Here is a 20,270-nt window from a genome sequence, read left to right as displayed (position 1 = left end):
TATGGGTAGGTCCCATAAGTGTTAAATTATTCAACACATGAAATACTGCATTCAAGTTTAAATCTGCAGATTGGCTGTGCAGGTCAATTCAACTTACTATTTTACATTTGATTACACTTTAACTTCATTTGATGAGTTGTAAAAAAACAGTAAACCTAATAAAAAAAAGGTAAAAAACAGTCTGGATACACGCAACCAGCACGCAAACATTAGTGAACCCTTTCTAAAAGACTTGTTGATTTTCATGAATGATTAACGTAAATAAACCCTGAATGACAACGTTAAATAAACACGTACAGTAGCCTACATAAATCCTCACAATTCCATGTGAATGAATCTCCGACGACCTAAACGCATAACCGATTTCGTTCGCTTCCACAGCGGGGCAGCATAGTACCCACAGTACCCTAACCATGGGCATTTGAGAGCAACTTAACTTGATGTCAGATGCCACATACCAACAATCTGATGTCGATAGAAAGCTATATAAGTGTGGACACATGTCCACGCTCTGATCACGAAGGTGTCCGCGGTATCGAGGACCGTGACATGATACAGATCTTTATTTTACGCAGGTTTACGCAAAAACGCAATAACTAACCACCGCTTTTTCAATGGGATCAAAAACTATGATTTATGGCGAGAATTGTTGAAGTGTGGATAAAATGAAATTTAATGGCAGTCGATTGCTGAACATTTCCTCTTCACTGACTCCGTACGACATCACTCTTAATCGTCCACCCTGGGTCGCTACAACTTTGGGAAGCTTTTTGATCTTCACTATTGTGGTTGATATTTTGGGGAACCTCCTGGTGATCTTCTCCGTCTGCAGAAACAAGAAACTTAGGAACGCAGGTAAGAGTTTTTAAATACTGAGCAAACCTCATTCAGGTCTTCACCGACCTAAGGAGGAAAACCATCATAATCTGAGATTATTTATATGATAAAACTTTGTCAGGCTATATCTGACTGATTTTCTGCTTGTTTTTCTCTTTAATGCACGTATGTCTTTAAGCAAAATGTACAACGTATATCGCAGATATAGAGAAATGTTATTAGAAAAGATGCACTGTAAAAATCGATTATAAATCATCAGTTTTAATGGTCAGCATTTTTGCTGGCTTTTTCTTTCTCAATAAAGTCACAGTAATGAAACATCATGCGAATAGTGCCAAACTTAAACGCACGAGACGTTTCAGACATACAGTATAGCCTACATAGCCTATAAACACTAGTCAATTAAGAACTATGCTTATTATAGTGAACTACTTCATTAGCTGAATGTTAACGTTATGTCGTTATTTTATACTAAAACTTTTAAAACAGACTATACCTACATTTATACTGCAATGACATACATATACAGTATTGAAAAGATAGGCTAGGATAGGGTAGCTTTTATTTTTGTTACGGAATGCATTTAACAACACAACTCCTATAGGCTTGGTTTTTTTTTCATTTTTGATAGGGTTGTTTTATATTATTTAAATACACTGACAGAGCTATTTTTAGAGACTTCAGGTAATTGGCCCAACATCAAGTAAAACTGAACAGGACAGTCATTTTCCTGTGTTTGGACCAGGGTCACACCAACCCATATGCCACTTTTCTTTGCCAATATGACAGAGACCTTATGTTGTTCTTCAGCTCTAAAGTTTGAACAACAGCACTAGTTTTACAGGGTGTGATTGATAAAGATGAAGACTACATTGCATTATGCAAATGTGCAGATGATCAAAGTTTACAGTGCTTAGTTGCGCTCAATGCGTAAATTGCGCGCAATTGCAGTTACGCCCTCATAAACTAATGCCTGAAATTCAAACATTCACTGCATGTACAGTAGGTAGAACTGATAATAATATAATAATCCACACAGATTAACAAATAATTCAATGTTTCAGTTTTTTTACTTTGTGCTTTATTGGCATGGCAAAAACTTTGCCATGTAAGTTCAACTTTAAAATGTCCTCTCTCGCTGAGTTTAATGTGCGCGCGCAGTGAGCTGCGAGTAAAGAAAACATTTCTGAAAACTCTGTCCCCTGCGAAGCTGTTAAAAGTTGTAAAAGCTCTCATGCCAAGCTACTGTATTCTTTGGCACGCAAATGCCATTTCACCGCGTTTGCCTTATAATCTGCGACATACAGCAACAGTAAATGTTCAGATCTGGAAGGTAAAAAGGGAAACTTCTAACATCTTTGAAATTATGACGTTTTAATATATAGTATTACAGTATCAGCGCTTTACTAAACATCTGCCACTGTCAAATTAGACAGACTTCACTGATTTGCAGGTATTTCCTCCACGTTTATTATTTATAATATCCACTTTTAATATACCTTATAGACTCTTAAAAAAAAAAAAAATATATATATATATATTGCAGCAAGAACCTTTCAGTCAAAATCCTTTAAAATAATTATTTCTTTATTATCTTTTTAGTTTGTTGAACGTTTTCCACTTTCAGAAAGATTTGGTGGATGTTAAAGGTTCTTCTACTGCCTGAGAAAGAACCTTAAGGGTCCCATTTATCTATCTTCAATACTCATATTTATCATAATATTTACTGTTTGGACTTAATGTTTAATGTTTAAACACATTTTCATAATTATGAACTTTTTAGTTTTAACCCACAGTATATATAAATCATCACATGGTTGCATCATCCCGTGCTAAATAATTGATAATAAAATAAAGGTGCTTAAAAGGTTGTTCACAGCGATGCCATACACTCTAAAAACAAACGGTGCTATATAGCACCAAAAGTGGTTCTTTGCTCGTAATCATAGAAGAACCGTTTTTAGTGCCATATAGCACCGGTGAAGCACCGGTGAAGCACCTGTGTAGAACCATATAGTGCTATGTAGAACCAAATGTGGTGCTATAGTGGTGCTATATGGCACCTATATGGTTCTACACAGGTGCTTCACCGGTGCTATATGGCACTAAAAACGGTTCTTCTTACGATTCAAATCAACAGTTTTGGTGCTATATAGCACCATTTGTTTTTTTAGAGTGTAGAAGAACCATTTTTAATTCCTCAAAGAACCTTTAAAGAGTAACTAAACCCTTAACCAACTTTTTTTAGTTAATGATCTGTAAGAATGATGCTTTATTAGTGCTGTTCATTGATTTTAGTAAGTTTTTTGACATTTGGATATAAAGTGTTTCAATACTACAATATATGGTGTAAAAACGTCTGAGTGCTGCCCTCTTCAGGTTGAACGGTGGCTACTGCAGTTGAATTTTCCTATTGGATGTTGGGTCCAAAAAGTAACTCGTGACGTAAGCAGGTTCAAGCTCACCACGCCCTTGTTACGATCTCACCACATGCTTGGTACAAGCTTAGTTCGTCCACTCTATATCCGTTAGGATCTGCCCACTTTTCTTGCATTTTTCAAATATTGCCAGTGGGTGGAGTCAGGCTCTGACCAGGGGTTTAGTTACGCTTTAAATAATCAAAACAACTTTTTTTCACTACAAATAACAAAGAAAGGTTCAGATGCTAAAGGTTCTACCATAAAGCAAAAAAATGGTTCTTCTGTGGCATCGTGTAGCACTTTAATTTTTTAAGAGTGTGGGTTAAAAAATATTAAAAAGTGATCAGTCTAGTTCCCACAGCTATAATAAAGCCCTTGTTCATGTTAAAACACTGCTGCTGAGATTCTAAGGGGACGCAGCTTTGGTGAATTATGTTCTGATGTTTTCTTGAGTACAGTGCACTATATGTTCACTGATTAGTGGGTCACATTAACCCAGTAATTGTTCCATTAGCCTCCTACGATGTTTACTTCATTATGTTTCTCACCATTGATCGTACCACCCATGGCCCATTGTGAAGACCACTGACCCAGTGAGAATATTCAATTAGCGATCATTCTGGAACAAATTCAAAATTACAGTAAAGCACAAGAACGCATATAAACCCACGGCACACACATTCGCTCTTCATTGTTCTTCAGTAATGAAACAAAGTGGTTCCTCTCCCCCCGTTGCGGTCTATCTGTTTTATTTAAGCTTCTCAACCTCAAAGACTCTATCTGCTATGGCACCACTGTCTGTTTGGATTATTCAGATCAACCGTTCCCTGCTGTTAGGTGAGCCTCATTTTAACAGAGCCAGTGTACCTATATCATTTTGCAGATGAAACTCCACCAGTGAGCTGCCCTTGTATTTTAAACATGAGACAGATCTCTCCATTATTGGAACAAGAGAAGAGATAGTTTCCTTTTTTAAGGTCTCAGGACAGTGTAACCGAGCACAGCTCTGTTCTCTAACTACTGTTCTGGAGTTACACTGACGTTGCTTATGAGCCCAAGGCGCTCTTATTAGGTAAAGTTCACTGTTCATTCAAGAGAAACTCTCCTCTACCAATTATTCACAGAGGCTGTGTGAGAAAAATAAGGATCCTTTCAAAAGGCTATGCATGGGTGGAATGAGGACAAAATCTTTCCTCTACACAAAAAACTTTTAGATAAGTACTAGTTTTTAACTGGGATAGATGTACCAGCAGAGTGTGAGGCGATGGGGTGAAGGAGGGATAATGCAAAAAACTGTCACGGGATGGAGATGATTGGTTGATTGGATGGATTACATGACTATGCTCCTCCCAAACTTAGTTAAAGGTAGGGTAACACATTTTGAAAATGCTAACGGTAGCCGCCTAGCAATGAAATCCCGATCCCACCCCCAAGTCAAATCGCCATCCAAAGTCACGCCTCTTTCAAAATACATGAACACGCACAGATCAGACGGTCACATCTCATGTCTCATTTACCAGTGAGAAAACTTTGCAGTACAAAGTGAATAACATTACCAAAATAACCAACATAAACAACTGGTTTATATCAGAATTAGTTTAAGCATACGTTCGGTTGTGTAGACGTAATAACTGTTACGCTAACCCACAAGCGAACACAAATTTCATAAGCAACACAATGTTTCATCAAAGTAGAATATCTGAAACCATCTCAATACAAACATATCGCGTACCTACCTTACAAAAATAAACAGTGCGACGACCCTTTCAGACCCTTTGCCTCCTGCAGCCGTTCGCATCTCGTGGTAAAGCAGAAAATTAACCGATGTTAATTTGGGTTTTTGCTCTTGCTGATCCAGGCAGTTTTTGCTATTGTTGTTATAAAAGATGCCTTTAGTTTTGTGACTCCTGTACAGGTTGTCAATTCAGCAGAAAAGTTTGCTGTTCTCACTGTTTACAGACAGGAGGTGAGTGCACGTGAACGCGGCGATGACGTATGGTGTCTGAGTGGACTCGCTGCGCGGTGGGCATTCAAATTACGCTTACGAATGAGGGACAAAAAAGGAAACGTCCGTTCGGACTGAAATCATTTTTTGGTCCTACGCCTTTCACAGATGACATAAATTTCTACAAATACATTTAAACAACTTAACACAATGATTGCTATCAGGATGTGAGGAGACTTTAAACTAGCATAACTAAAAATGTTTCAGGATCAAATCTGTTACCCTACCTTTAAATAAACTTCATTTGAAAAATTGTATAGTCCAGTAAAAGAAAATAAATTAATAAAATATACTGTACACTGTAAAAAATTTCTGTAGAAATTACAGTATAACTGAGTATTACTGGCAACTAGCTGCCTGCCAGTAACTTACTGTAGATTTTACATTTATGTTATTTACTGGCAACAGTTTGTTCAAAGTTAAATGAATAAAACATTTCAGTCTTTATCTTCTACCAACGTAGATGCGTATAAATAGCACGAAGTGTAAAAATCTTGCAATACATACACCAAATTCCACTTTGGCGTGCATGAGTCCTTCCCATTCACTTAAACGGTGCATCTTTTTTTGTCGTTGTATTTATTGGTTTCTCAATTTTTTTTGTTTTTTAAACCATTTTCTAACACTAAACCCAAGCGAAAATGGTAAAAAATAGCAAAAAATTGAGAAACCAATATATAAAACGACCAAAAAAGATGCACCGTTTAAATGAATGGGAAGGACTTGCGTATCATATGCACGCCAAAGTGGAATTTGGCGTATGTATTTCACGATTTTTACACTTCGTGCTATTTATACGCAACTCCGCGAGACTGGGCTGTCTTCTACAGTAAGTTACTGGCAACCAGCTGCATAATTACAGCAAATTTTTTACAGTGAAAGTGCCGTCTCCCCCAAATTGTCAACTCCCATAAAATTGTTTAAAAACAGCATTTCATACTGTTTTTGATGTTTTCACAAACAGGGTTGTGAAGAATATGATGATCATCATTTACTCATTCTCATATTGTTACAAACCCGCATAAATTTCTTGGTTCTGATGAACTGATGATTTTGAGAAATGTTTGTAACCAAAGTGTTTTTGGACCCCATTCACTTAAATAGTAGGAAAAAATAATACATTTCTCAAAATATCTTTCTTTTCATTTTTGGGTGAACTATCTCTTTAAGTTAAACATACAGTATATGCAATTCAGGGCTGTTACACACACAGTAATGCTTTTTTACTAAATCAATCTTCAAACCATAAAAATGTCAAAAGTTAGCATTTTGTTTATAAAAATGATACCATGAAAGGGCCATATTGTCTTATTCTGACTTACAAGTCTTGTTATTATACTGAATTGGCCCATGGGAAGCTTACTAATATTTTGCTGTTTGGAGATGAAGCTTTATTTATTCTTTATGAGTTCATGTCCTCACTCTTGAGGACTTGGCCCTCGGCTTGCCCTTGGGCTTGTTTCACTGCCTTAATGAATGGGCAATTGCTGAAAACTGTACAGGCTGAATTATATTGTAAGATACAGGCCACTATTGGCTTAACACAGTCATTTGAAATGCCTGGTCTGCCTCTGTGTCAAAGATTTGAGTCAAGTATCTAAGATGTAGGGCAAACTGTAAAGAATCCAACCTCAAATTATTTTGTGTAAGATTAGTCTTCAGTATTTTGCTAAACAGATTATTTTGTTGACTAGACTTAGACACTTACTGTACATGTTTCTATTAAACACCTGAAATTCCCACAAAGGAACAAAAAGCTGTCACGGGACCCTTTCAAACCTAAAAGTGCATATTAGTAGCCGAAAGGTACAAATCGGTAGCAAATTTCTGTACCTAAATGGTACTGTATTAGTACCTTTCTGAAAAATTGTGTGTGGTTAGTATTGTTAAAAAGATTAGGTTTTAGCATTTTCAAGTATCAGTAGATATGCCTTAATCTTATATGGCTGAAATAACAGCCTGAAGGCATTGCAAAGTTACAAAGACATCCCTAAAGGAATGTCAGTGCAGGCAAGCAATACATGAATGCTTTCTGTTTAGGATTTCTGCAGTACTTATTGCAAGTCCAAACCCTTTGCTTGTGTTTTTCTGTGACAGATGACTCAATATCACATTATATCCCTATCTGATTAGGGTGGACAATGTTTATCTTATCTACACAAATAATGCAATGATTGATTATGAGAAATAAATGTTACTGCCCCTGAGTGCAGATATTATGATACTGATTATGAGCTAACAAGAGAATAAAACATTATTAATGTATATTTTCTTAAGAATGACATTTGTTTGTTTAGAAATTAGTTTGGCTTTATTCCAAAGTATGACCACCATTGCGTTATTTGCTTTAATATCTACAGTTATTGTTTAGACCTGGAAAGGTTAAATCCAAAATGGTTTATTAGTTATGAAAACAAAATCATAACCCACATTCCTAAACGTAGCAATGTTTTCTTTCAGTTAGACCAGTGCCGGCTGGTAACTTCTTTTTTCGAGGGCGCTCGATGCAAAGTTAGCCAAAACGTTTATGTAGCCCGTCATGTGTGTGGTTTGTGATTTCAAAAAATGTGTTCTGCACATCGAGTGATCACATGTGCATCACTTGTCTTGTCAAAATAAGTGCCTGCTGCAGACGTGTCTAAAGGGTTTATGATAAAAGAGACGCTCGCGTTTGCCAGAGACTCACATAATATCACGAGTAATCAGAGTTTACTGTTAAGGGAGTGTCTTGCGTATATTTTGTGAACGTGAGCGTCTCTTTTATCATAAACGGTTTTGACGCGTGTGCAGCAGGCACTTATTTTGACAAAACACGTGATGCACATGGTTAACATGACGCAACAAACACATATTTTGAAAACACAAAGCAACACATATGACACTCCAAACACATATTTTGAATTTGCACCCAGTCACAAGCTGCTACTGATGAATTCAGGGTTGTGCCATGCAAGTGATGTACAGAATTCATTTTGACTTTCCTCCCTCAACTGGGCACTGATGGTCCAGGCACAAACCCCTTGATTGCAATCAGTGCCAATAGTTGAAGATGGCTTGGAGTGATGGCTTGGCTCAAATGAACTGAATTATTACCCCGATAAAATTAGTAAAATTGGGTTGAAAGTCACAATTTTAGAAAGTAATTGATTTTTAAGGAAATATCTAGTCAAGAGTTTCAAGTTGCTGTGTCCCACTGCAATTGTCTGAAGCACATTCATCTTAGAGGAAGCACTTTTCATATAAATAAGCAATAACATTGTGCCAGCTCTTGTGTTATATACATGCCTATACTGTACTCTTAAATAATCCCAGACAAAAAGAAAACATAAACTACCATATAGATGAGCAATGAGCATGTTTATTAGTCTAACTCAGTGGCGGCTCATGACTGCTCATCCGAGGGGCGCAGGTTCGGGGTATGTGTTCGGAGTGTCATGTGTGTTGCTGCTCATGTTTTCGAGGTGTGTGTTTGTTGCGTCGTGTGAGCCATGTGCATTACGTGTTTGTCAAGATAAGTGCCTGCTGCATAAGTGTTTTTGCGATTATGCGAGTATCTGGCAAACACGAGCGTCTCTTTTATCATTAACCCTTTAGACGCGTCTGCAGCAGGCACTAATTTTGACAAGACACGTGATGCACATAGGATCACTCGACGCGCAGAACACATATTTTGATTTACAAATTACGAACCACTAGGGGTATAACGATTCTCCAAATCCTCGATTCGATTACATTTTCGAAAGACATTAATATTTATTATTATTATTATTATAGTTTCACATTAACATGCACATTGCGTGCTTTTCCTCGTATGGGGATTTTTGTGGGCTTCACTTTACGCGAGAGAGCTTGTAGAGAGCGGATTCCTTCTTGCACGAACATGGATTTAATGCGCACGTATTGGACTCCTAACATCTGAAATAAATCCAGCGCGCCAAGCAGCTGGCTTCTCTCTGTCTCACGTGCACGCGCTCTCGCATCTGTCCGAAGTCTTAACATAAACTAAAGTAGTAATCATTACGTATTTGTTCAGTTTAATGCGTTTCATGCGAGCTGAGGCAATCCATCCCTTTTGTTTAAAATATAATCCGCTGCATCTTGGCGCCTCACTCTCGCGCACGTGCAAAGAGCTGCGCTCTGTCCGAAGTCAGATCAGTAGGTAGCAATCCTGTTTATGATATGCATTTCATGGAGTTGTAGCAATACATCACTCATGTTTAAAATATGAATATCTCAGAGTTTTTCCCCCCGCTTGGCAAGCCGACCAGACGTGACGTGGGGGCGTGGCAGCATCGACGATCCCGTTTTTTAATTCGAAGTTCAAGGTTGTGAATTAATTTTGATCGATTTCGATTTAAAACCACACACATAATGGGCTACGTACATGTTGTGACGAACTTCGCATCGAGGGCCCTCGATAAAAAAGAAGTCACCGGCCGCCACTGGAATTCATTGATCATAATCAGATTAATTTTATCCAAAGCGACACACAGTGCATTCAATGCTTTGCCAAATAAGCAAGGATTTTACTCAATTTAAACTTTATATTTTATTGACAGTTTCTTACTGAATAAGCATGCTATCAGAAAGTGCTCTCTGTGCATTGTTAATGCAATTCATCTTTATGTCTACTAGTCCAGAGAAAAATGTGACACAGAGGAACAACACAGAGTTTTTGTTTTAATATTTCTACAAAATTTTATATAAAAATAGCACAAAAATACTGAAAAGCAGTGTAAAACATGGTATAATTTGAAGGATTTAACAACACTAAAACCAAAAATTCCATATTTAGGGCTCAACGCATATAATTTTTTATACTGGCACCGTCAGGCCAGTGGTTCAGGTTTTCACTTGCCCTGCCAAAATGTATACTGGCCCCATCAAAAAAGATTTCAGTGTCACATATTTAAAATAATAATTCTAAAATCGAATATAATTGTTTACATTTTATTAATTATTTGTTAGGACAATTGTCAAATAATTATCTGAGAAGTTAACGTTCGCAATGCTTAAAATGTGTCTCTGGTAACATTACATAAGAATACATACAGAAAATATATTTTAGTGACTGAGAGTTCTGGGGTGAAGTACTGTATAATAGATAAATTCAATAAGAAAAAATCACTTCACTTTGCACTTCAGTTCAATAGACAACACAATACAATACAGTTAAAGTGGTTGCTCATAAATACCAGCTATATACTGCTAGTTACCGACTCATTCACTCTGACCAGACTTTCTCTTTTTCAGCCTTGCTTTCTGTATTCTCTGTGAATGGAATTGGATGTCTTATAACCTGTAAGTTGAATGCTAAATGATGTATGCTCTTTATATTTCATGTTTTCTTTCAACTTTATGATTAAACTTAAACCTTTTTACTTTCAATTCCAAGGTGATGAGGTTATTTTTTGGCTACATTTACGCCACAGTTAGACCTATAATCACTGGTGACCGATGACTTCTCTTCCAAGCGGTGCAAATTCAAAATATGTGTTCGGTGCGTCATGCATCATGTCAAAATACATGCCTGCACACGCGTCAAAGGGTTTATGATAAAAGATGCTCATGTTTACATACTCACAAGACAATCACTTAAAGGTACTGAAGAGGATGTTTTGTTTTATACATTTTTGCAATTTTACTTGAAACTGTCTTTACTAACTGATAAAATACTATTTATTAGGTGCACTGAAAGTAATAATATTAAAATACGTCATCTGTGCACATAATAGGGCCTTAAAACATCAGCCAATCACTGTTATATATACTGTACGTTAACAGTACATATATGTTTTGGTATATGTTTGGATAGACATTAAAGGACACATCATCAAAATAACTACAGAATCTAAAATGTACCGTAATGGCTTTAATCCATCTTTAACAGTTGGTTGGAAGTGCTAGAGGTGACCAGGTTTAATATTAAGAGACACATCCACAGAGAAATGTATTAATATGTAAATAAAAAACAACATTACCATAAGATATTTAAAAGGCACACTTATTCAGTTCTGGTTTTGGTAATTTAGCTATAAGATTTATGACCTAGTCTTTGAAACCCCAGCTGAAGTCATTTTTGTGATATTGTCATAAAATCATCCTACAGTACATAATGTAAAGGACATTCTGTAAAAATATAACCTGATATATTTAATATTGACCATATCAAAGACTGGAATCAATGTGAAATCAGTGATCGAAATACAACTTTAGTCTGAATTTCATCCAAAAGGGTCAAATACTGTATAAATACATTTTATAAATAATACTTTATACATTGCAGAATTTGTAAATTTGTTCACATGTCGCTGCAGTAGTTCATACATAACATGTTTTGTTTTACCTTAATTCTGGCTTATGACTAAAATATCTAATGTAAATAAAACTAGCTGGTTATTCTCTATTTGTGAACACTGTGTATAAAGTTTCTTCTCCCTTGACATTTACAACCTCAAATACTTAGCAAAGTTCAAGGGTAGTTCTCATTAAAAATAGTATATTTAATAAAAATATAAAAATAAGGCCTCCTTGGGAAAGTAAACTTATTTGATGTTAAGAACTTTGCTATCTCTAGCTATATACCCTTGCTGGGCCTCCTATTCAAACTTGGTGAACAGTGAACACAACTGCTTAAATGAGAGAAACTGCTAAGATGTAACAGAAATAATTCAGATTCACTGTTTTGTTAGACTCGCTGCTCTATTAATTTCACCTAACACATTGACTATATTTACATAATCATGAATCTATTATTTGATTAGTATTTGAAGAGTTTCGTTGCAAAACGAGATAAATCCATTTTTTAACATTTTTGTCAAAACATATTTATTATTATGTTATCATGTTATTCTTTTGTTTTATGGTGCTACTTAGCTGTATTTTGTAAGTTATGAAGGTTTAAATCAAAACAAACCAACTGCAGTTGCATTGAAATTAATTGGAATGCACAACCAAAAAAACGAGATTTCTGAACAATTAAAAAAACGGTGGTTATCCCATTTTGCAACGAAACTCTTCATTTCAAGATCTGTGCCACACAATGTGTTTAAAGTAGTTTAAAAGACACACTGTAAAACATTTCTGTAGAAATTATAGTATTACTGGGTATTACTGGCAACTAGAACTAGCTGCCAGTAACTTACTGTAGATTTTACATTTTATGTTATTTACTGGCAACTGTTCGTTTAAAGTTAAATGAACATAAAATATTTTCAGTCTTTATCTTCTACAGTAAGTTACTGGCAACCAGCTGCATAATTACAGATAATTTTGTACAGTGCAATGTTATGGGATAAAATCGCAATATTTAAGTGCAGTGTTACTCAGTGTTACTTTTTTATTACTCTTTAAAAGAGACAAAATAATACGGGGCAGGTGGGTAACATTTCCAAACACTTTATATGTTTTTGTTTCCTATAGAATCAACAGACTTAGAAGCTGAGGAGTCAAGCAGTCTTAGCAGTAACTGTAGACAGATGAGAGAATCCATGAAGCCATGGAAATAGTTTTCATGTTCTCAAATGACAAACCACCTGTGTCATCTTTGTCATTGGCTGTCATTGTCACATCAAATGAAAATGTACAGTGACTTCCAACAAGGTGTAACCATACTCCAGGGAAAACTTAAATGGTTAGTTCAACCAAAAATCCTTTACTAAAAAAACTTTTTTTCTTGGAACTTGAAAGAAGATATTTTGAAAAAATTCCCTTTTTTATACCACAGAGCTGTTAAATGCTTTATTCTGATTTGTTGAGAGAATTTACCATGGGTATGCATTATTTTTTGATAAATGCACACCTGACCTGTCAAATGTCACCAAAAATAGACACCAGAGCAATGTTTTTGGTAACCGTGGTATAAGCGGATAATTGACTCCGGTCCTTTGAATTCCCTTCGCATCGTGCCGTATTACCACCTTGGGTGTGCATTATTTTCCAAATAATTCAACGGCCCGTTGTCAATTATTTCTAACATAATACGAATACTGTTAACTGAGGCTGTCAGTATCTTAAATTCTGTTTACACCTCATTTAGTATCCTATGGTAGAAAGAATATTATACAGGTTTGAAACAAGAATACATAATTTCATATACCTTGACATTTCCAGGATACCTAATTGTGTTCATGTACACCGTCAAAAAAAAAAAAAAAAAAAAAAAAACATGTAACCCAGCTGTACCCTTTCATGATGTATAATGTATATCTAAAGAGTTCATATTAATACATCAGAGGTACAGTATATTGGTACCTCAAAGGAACATATTGGTACCAAATGTATAAAATTTAGGTACAAATATTAGGACCTTTTTAAAGGTTGCTGCCCCAGTGAGAGCTGGGGTACATAATTTGATATTTTTTTCTAACAGTGTAAAAGAACCTCAATGGTAGAGCACTGTGTTAGCATCGCAAAAGATCATGGGTTTCTATTCAGCAGTGTTTCCCAATCGTGTGTCCTCGAGGCACCCCTCCCAGAATGTTTTAGATGTCTCCTTATTTAACAAAGCTGATTTAACTCACCAGCTTGTTAGAAAGGCATGTTTACCATGTTGGAAGGAGGCTGATAAGTTGGATCAGGCTTTTTAAATAAGGAGTCATCTAAAACTTTCTGGTAGGGGGGCCTCGAGAACCAAGCACTTTTCTATGGAACACACATACATACTAATAAAATGTATTTAAAGGGATAGTTTGGCCAAAAATGATATTAAACCCATGATTTACTCACCCCCAAGCTGTCTGTGATGCATATGTCCATCGTTTTTCAGACGAGCACATTTTCAGTTATTTTAGATCTTTCAGTTAATTAAATGTAAAGTTACGGGTCCATGTCCTTTAAGTCCAAAAAATGTGCATCCATCCTTCATAAAATAAATAAATAAATAATAAATCCAAACGGCTCCAGGATGATAAATAAAGGTCTTCTGAGGGTAATCCGTGCGGTGCTGTTGTAGAAATATTCATATTTAAAACTTTATAAACCAAAATAACTACCTTCCGGTAGCGCCGCCATCTTAGACTCCTCTGTATTCAGGAGAGAGTATTAGCGTAGTGTACGCACTTTTCTTAGTGACGTATGACAAATATTGAGGGCGGGGACACAGAGCAGCAACAGAGTAGCCTCCGTACGCTGCGTAAAGCTCTGATCTTGAATGCAGACGCGACTAAGATGGCGGCATTACCAGATGCGAGTTATTTTGGTTTATAAAGTTTTAAATGTGGATATTTCTACAACGAAACTGTGCGGATTACCCTCAGAAGGATTTTGTTTATCATCGTGGAGCCGTTTGGATTTATTTTGTGAAGGATGGATACACATTTTTTGGACTTGAAGGTCGTGGACCCCATAACTTCACATTTGATTAACAGAAAGATCTAAAACATTTTTTTAAATAACTGAAAATGTGTTTGTCTGAAAAATGATGGACATATGCATCTCAAACAACTTCGGGGTGAGTAAATCATGGGTTTAATATCATTTTTGGCCGAACTATCCCTTTAATGCACTGTAAGTCACTAAAATCATCTGCCAAATACCTAAATGTAATTTAGTATTTAATTTGTGTGAATGAACTCTATTGGGTGTGGAGGTTCTGTAAATGATCTTTACATCTGAAAATAAAAATTTACTATAGCAGTAATTTCTTATTAAAACTCTAGACTTTAAAACTTTAAAGTTTGAAAGGGTCCTCATTGGAGAGTGAAATACCATGTGACAATAACAGATGCAATTCAAATCCTTTTATTAGTGAAAGCAGCTGACAGACTTAGGAAAGATATGATTTAATTAGACGCAATAAAGGTCATGCTGTAAAAGTATACCGGCATCCATACTGACAAGGACAGAAGATATAAATGGCTTGAAATTTGTTTTTGGAAGATGGCGTTCTCAAACTTCACACAAATCTAATCTGATGGCTTAGAGGGAACCTGACAGTCCATCTGCCAAAATCTCTATGATACCCACAACCCAATCATATTTGTCCTTCATTTGACACGTTACTATTACTATAACGTTGCATTTGATTACATGCTATACCAGGTTTTAAAAAGTTGGATTTATTGTTTTTTGTTTGCAGGAAACGTCTTCGTAGTGAGCCTGGCGGTAGCTGATCTGGTGGTAGCCGTATACCCTTATCCACTTGTGCTGGTTTCCATTTTCCATAATGAATGGAATCTGGGATTCGTTCAGTGCCAGATCAGTGGATTTCTGATGGGATTGAGCGTGATTGGATCTATATTTAACATCACTGGCATCGCCATCAATCGCTACTGCTACATCTGCCACAGTCTCAAGTACGACAAGCTATACAGCGACAAGAACTGCCTATGCTACGTCCTTCTAATATGGATACTAACTTTAGTCGCGATAGTGCCAAATTTTTACGTAGGCTCCCTGCAGTACGACCCCAGGGTTTACTCTTGTACATTTGCGCAGTCGGCCAGTTCGGCGTACACCATCGCGGTCGTCTTCTTTCATTTCATTCTTCCGATTATGATTGTAACTTACTGCTACCTGAGGATCTGGATCTTAGTGATTCAGGTGAGGAGGCGCGTCAAACCAGAGTTCAGACCCAAGCTCACTCCACATGACGTGAGGAACTTCGTAACCATGTTTGTGGTCTTTGTTCTTTTTGCCGTGTGTTGGGCTCCTCTTAATTTTATTGGCCTGGCGGTCGCCGTGGACCCCGGGCGGGTCGCACCGCTAATCCCGGAGTGGTTTTTTGTATCTAGTTATTTTATGGCCTACTTCAACAGCTGCCTAAATGCCATAGTCTATGGACTGCTGAATCAGAACTTCAGAAGAGAGTACAAAAAAATCATTGTCTCACTCTGCACGGCACGGATGTTCTTTCCGGAGAGTTCAAATGATGCTGCTGAACGGATCAAAAGCAAGCCATCCCCTTTAGTGACAAACAACAACCAAGTTAAAGTAGACTCGGTATGACAACCCAAATATGGGCACTGTGAATACAAACATGCCAAATATCCATCTCAGCTGCTTCCAGATCAAAGTATTTATAACAGAAGTTTGCAATGTATACGCAGGTGTACCTGTTGCTTTTTTAAAGGTGCATTACAGTTATCTTGCTTGTCACTGTGTTTACAAGTTCATAATGTTAGGCAAATGTTTTTATTTTATTCATACTGTTTTTATAATTAATGTTACAAACCAATGTACAAACAGTTAGTACAAGGTGCCAAGTATACATGTAAGTGCTCAACCATTTTTATGATGACTGCAACAAGTACCAAATAATACATTACAAATCTTTATTGTACTTTAGTTTTTTTGAAATAATATTCATTTGGCTTTGTCCGATTACCAGTGCAGGACAAAACTGTACTAAATCTTTCAATGCAAATCTATTGCACTTCTCATGACAGATTTAGGCTTGAAATAAAATGTCAGTGTAAAAAATGTCACCATACACTCTCAGAAAAAAGGTACAAGAAGGTATCAAAGTTGTCACTGGGGCGGTACCTTTTCCAAAAGTACACTTTTGTACCTAAAAGGTACACATTGGCAGGGCCGGCGTCAAGGGGGGGGGGGCATTCGCGGGCCGTGCCCCCCCATACAGGTTGTTGTGCCCCCTACACAGTTTTTTATTAATTTAATTTATATCAAGAATAATTCAAGTAAATTAAACATTGAATGTTTCATGACTTTTAATGTAATCAAATGAGGAAAATATAGTTTATATGGTTTTTAATTAATATAGACCAGTTTCTCTGATTGGTTGTATTGCGGCCTCTCATGCGTCTTTACGTCTTTAGCATATTAATGTGACTTGATACTAGCACGTGTTTTTTCGCTGCATTTTATGGATCGTGTAAAATATGGATATTAGAACATGACGTGTGTGCAGCAGGCAATTATTTTAACAAAACACATGATGCACATGGTTCACATGACGCAACAAACACATATTTTGGAAACACGAGCAACACATATTTTGAATTTGCGCCCCTCGGATGAGCACTCACGAGCCGCCACTGCTCAAAAGTACATATCAACACGGTACATATAAGGACCTTTCCTAGACAACTTTTGTACTTAACACAAATAAAATGGCTTTTTATATATATGATTTATTTAATTCATTATTATATTACACTGGTTTATTACCATATTCGAGTGCAATTAAAATGATAAAGCATTGAAGCAATATAACTGAGTTGAATCTAAAGGTTTGTGAGTGAACAGAAAACCCGTACAGCATATTTATGATATAGGCATTATTGTTTACATGATAAACACAGATGAAATGGAACGTATTGGCTTGTCTATCGTTTATCATTGAACATGTGAATAAACTGTGCTGAATTAACCGATATGAAAATGAAGAGGTTTGCATGTTTAAAACTGTGGAATGGGAGTAGTTAACATTCTTCTTTCAAAACATTTATTATTGGAGATGGCAGTTTCATGAATCTGTGTCGTCATGCTAATGGATTATCAACATTACTTTCAAAAGTTACGTATCTTAAACAATACTCCATTTCCCTGTATTTTTACAGTAAGTTACTGGCAGCACAATTCCCAGCAAATTATTGTATTTCGATTTACAGTGTTGTGCTGTAATGCAAATTTACACTACACAAAACTAGTACTGTATAACTTAAACAACATTTAAAGAGTTTGGTTCCAAAACGCAATAAATGCATTTTGACTAATTTGGGTAAAAACGTGTTTTCTATAACAAGAAAGTGACAAGATGAAAACCACTATTTTCTGTTACAAACTGTCACATATCATTTTCAGGTTATAAAACATTAAAAATTCAAATCCATAATTTGATTTTCTAAGATTTATTATAAAAACAGACTTTTTTTCCACAAAATGCAATAAATCCATGACAGTTTTTTTCTTCATGCTATAAATCTATTGAATCAATATATAAATGTGCATTCATCTTTGCCATGTTATATTTATTTAGTTGACTAGTGATATACACTGATTAAAACGTTTCTTCCCCATCACAGAAAACCACCACAGGTTTATCAATGCCATCGAAAGTATTATTTTGTTTTTGTTTGTTTGTTGAACACGAAGTACAAAGTAGATGAGGAAAACTAGGATCCGGTGTGTATTCAAAGCGGCACCATTGTTTGTTTACAATGCGTGGAATGGTGCGCTGTGATTTGTTGAACGTATTTATTGCATTCTGCAGAGAAGGAGTGGCGTTTATCGCGTTTCGGGAAAAAAAAAGGAGAAAAAATGTCAAAATAACATGACGGATATTGGATTTTGCGTAAAATTAAGAATTTACTTTTTAATATTGGCCTGATATAATACTAATTTTGGCGGTAACTACTTTTTTTTAAATGCCGTTTATTGCGTTTTGGAACCAAACTCTTCATTTTATTTTATTTTATTATACAATATTGTACTGTATTATCTATATTTATACATTATTTAAATGAATTTTTTAATATATATTATAGTTATTAAAATACATTATAAATTATATGCTATCATATCTAAAAATATAACAATACTGCATCTTACTGCAATACTGCAACTAAACTAAACAGTTATTTTTAACATACCCCATTTCCAGGCACAATAACACCTGTCTTTTTTTTGGACAGCCATGGAGAGCAATACAGTATATTTCTGAACTGGTGGTCTCAGTACACATTAATGTTTACCATGTTTGCTTCTATTCAAGCTTTTCAAATTCATGCACATGACATATAATAAACGTTGACATCTCCTATCGTGTTTCATTTATCACTGAAACAATACATACATTATCATACACATATATAATACGTGAGCTGTGACACCTTTTGCTTCTCCAATTATTCGAGTAGACTGAAACGCTATATTAACTCAGTACTGACCCGTTTTCGTGCCCACGGATGGTTATTTCTGGGCATTTGGCGGGAAGTGTCTTTAAATCAGTGAAAGCTTCAGTAATTACATTTGTCTCTGCGCTTGTGTGACGAGGGATTGGACTTTCTTTGAGTACCCCCACCCCCTCATTTCATCAGATCTTAAGATCTTAAAGGATGAGCCGTTGAGTAGCCACCCCCATCTGCGGAGATTTTTTTTATTTGATTGCTGTTTTTTTATAATGACACATTTTAATCCCAGGCTGACTCTCAATGGATGGCTTTAAGTGATGATTCGAGACAGCTCCCACCTCCACATGCAAGTGAAAAGAAACTGGATTAAATTCTATTGGAAACACACTGGCAATATAATGGTACTGCTATGGTTGTGACTCATTTGCTGGTAATTTTACGGCACAGCTTGCCAAAAAGGAATGTGAGGCATCAAGTGTATTACATGGGGCAAAGTGTTGTAACACAGGGTGAATTATAACATCATCAGTTTAACAAACAAGGTCTGCGCATGCTCACAATTTTATTTGGAGACACATTTGCCTCAAATGTATATAGGCCTACACACATTGTACACAGAATGTGTTGATGGGTGTTTACTCTATGGACAAAAATTATTACTATTAAATTAATTTTTAAAAATTGTTCTGAATTTAAGAGAAAAGCAGATTCCACAAAATAACTATAATGATAAAGAGGATCATTAAAATCATTTTCAGAGCAAAGTTTGTGGTTTTTGGCACTTGATGATGTCCAGGATGCTTTGAAACTGATACTGACACATACAAATGTATGAATAATTTTTTTTATTAAAAGATAGCTTTGGCCAACTCCTCTCGTCTTTGAAGATTTTAATGCACTCAGAAGTATTTCTTTTCTTTGTGATACATGAAGCAACAATGGGTTCTAAACATACACTGTCAGAAAAAAGTGTAAAACAGTATGTTTTTTGTACCTTTATGGGTATATACAACACATTAAAAGTTGAAAGTTTTGAGCTAAATATTATATAAGGACCTATTGTGTACCTTTAAGGATCAATTTTGTACCACAATCCAGTTTTTTTAAATATGCTCATTTTCCAGCTCGCCTAGAGTTAAACATTTGATTTTTATCGTTTTGGAATCCATTTAGCTGATTTCTGGGTCTGGCGGT

The 20,270-nt window shown here is 35.9% G+C and overlaps 1 protein-coding gene across 1 annotated transcript; it reads left to right on the top strand.

The window, feature by feature from the left end:
* The first annotated feature begins 346 nt into the window (after positions 1–346).
* mtnr1ab (melatonin receptor 1A b) lies at positions 347–18,130 on the top strand. Its single transcript, XM_055178877.2, has 2 exons — positions 347–855; positions 15,341–18,130. Exons 1-2 carry the CDS (start codon positions 666–668, stop codon positions 16,207–16,209), a joined length of 1,059 nt encoding a protein of 352 aa, XP_055034852.1. The 5' UTR covers positions 347–665; the 3' UTR covers positions 16,210–18,130.
* The last annotated feature ends 2,140 nt before the right edge of the window (positions 18,131–20,270 follow it).

The sequence above is a fragment of the Misgurnus anguillicaudatus genome, chromosome 16 (genome assembly GCF_027580225.2).
Source record: "Misgurnus anguillicaudatus chromosome 16, ASM2758022v2, whole genome shotgun sequence".
Taxonomy (NCBI): Eukaryota; Metazoa; Chordata; class Actinopteri; order Cypriniformes; family Cobitidae; genus Misgurnus; species Misgurnus anguillicaudatus.
Note: the sequence above shows the minus strand (reverse complement) of the source record. Positions and strands in the feature narration are given on the sequence as shown.

What these genes read in the sequence shown, in the direction of transcription:
- mtnr1ab (XM_055178877.2), top strand. Translation starts at nt 666, where the DNA reads ATGAAATTTAATGGCAGTCGATTGCTGAACATTTCCTCTTCACTGACT. An exon ending in CAAGAAACTTAGGAACGCAG is followed by an intron (nt 856 to 15,340) that starts GTAAGAGTTTTT and finishes TTTTGTTTGCAG; the next exon opens with GAAACGTCTTCGTAGTGAGC.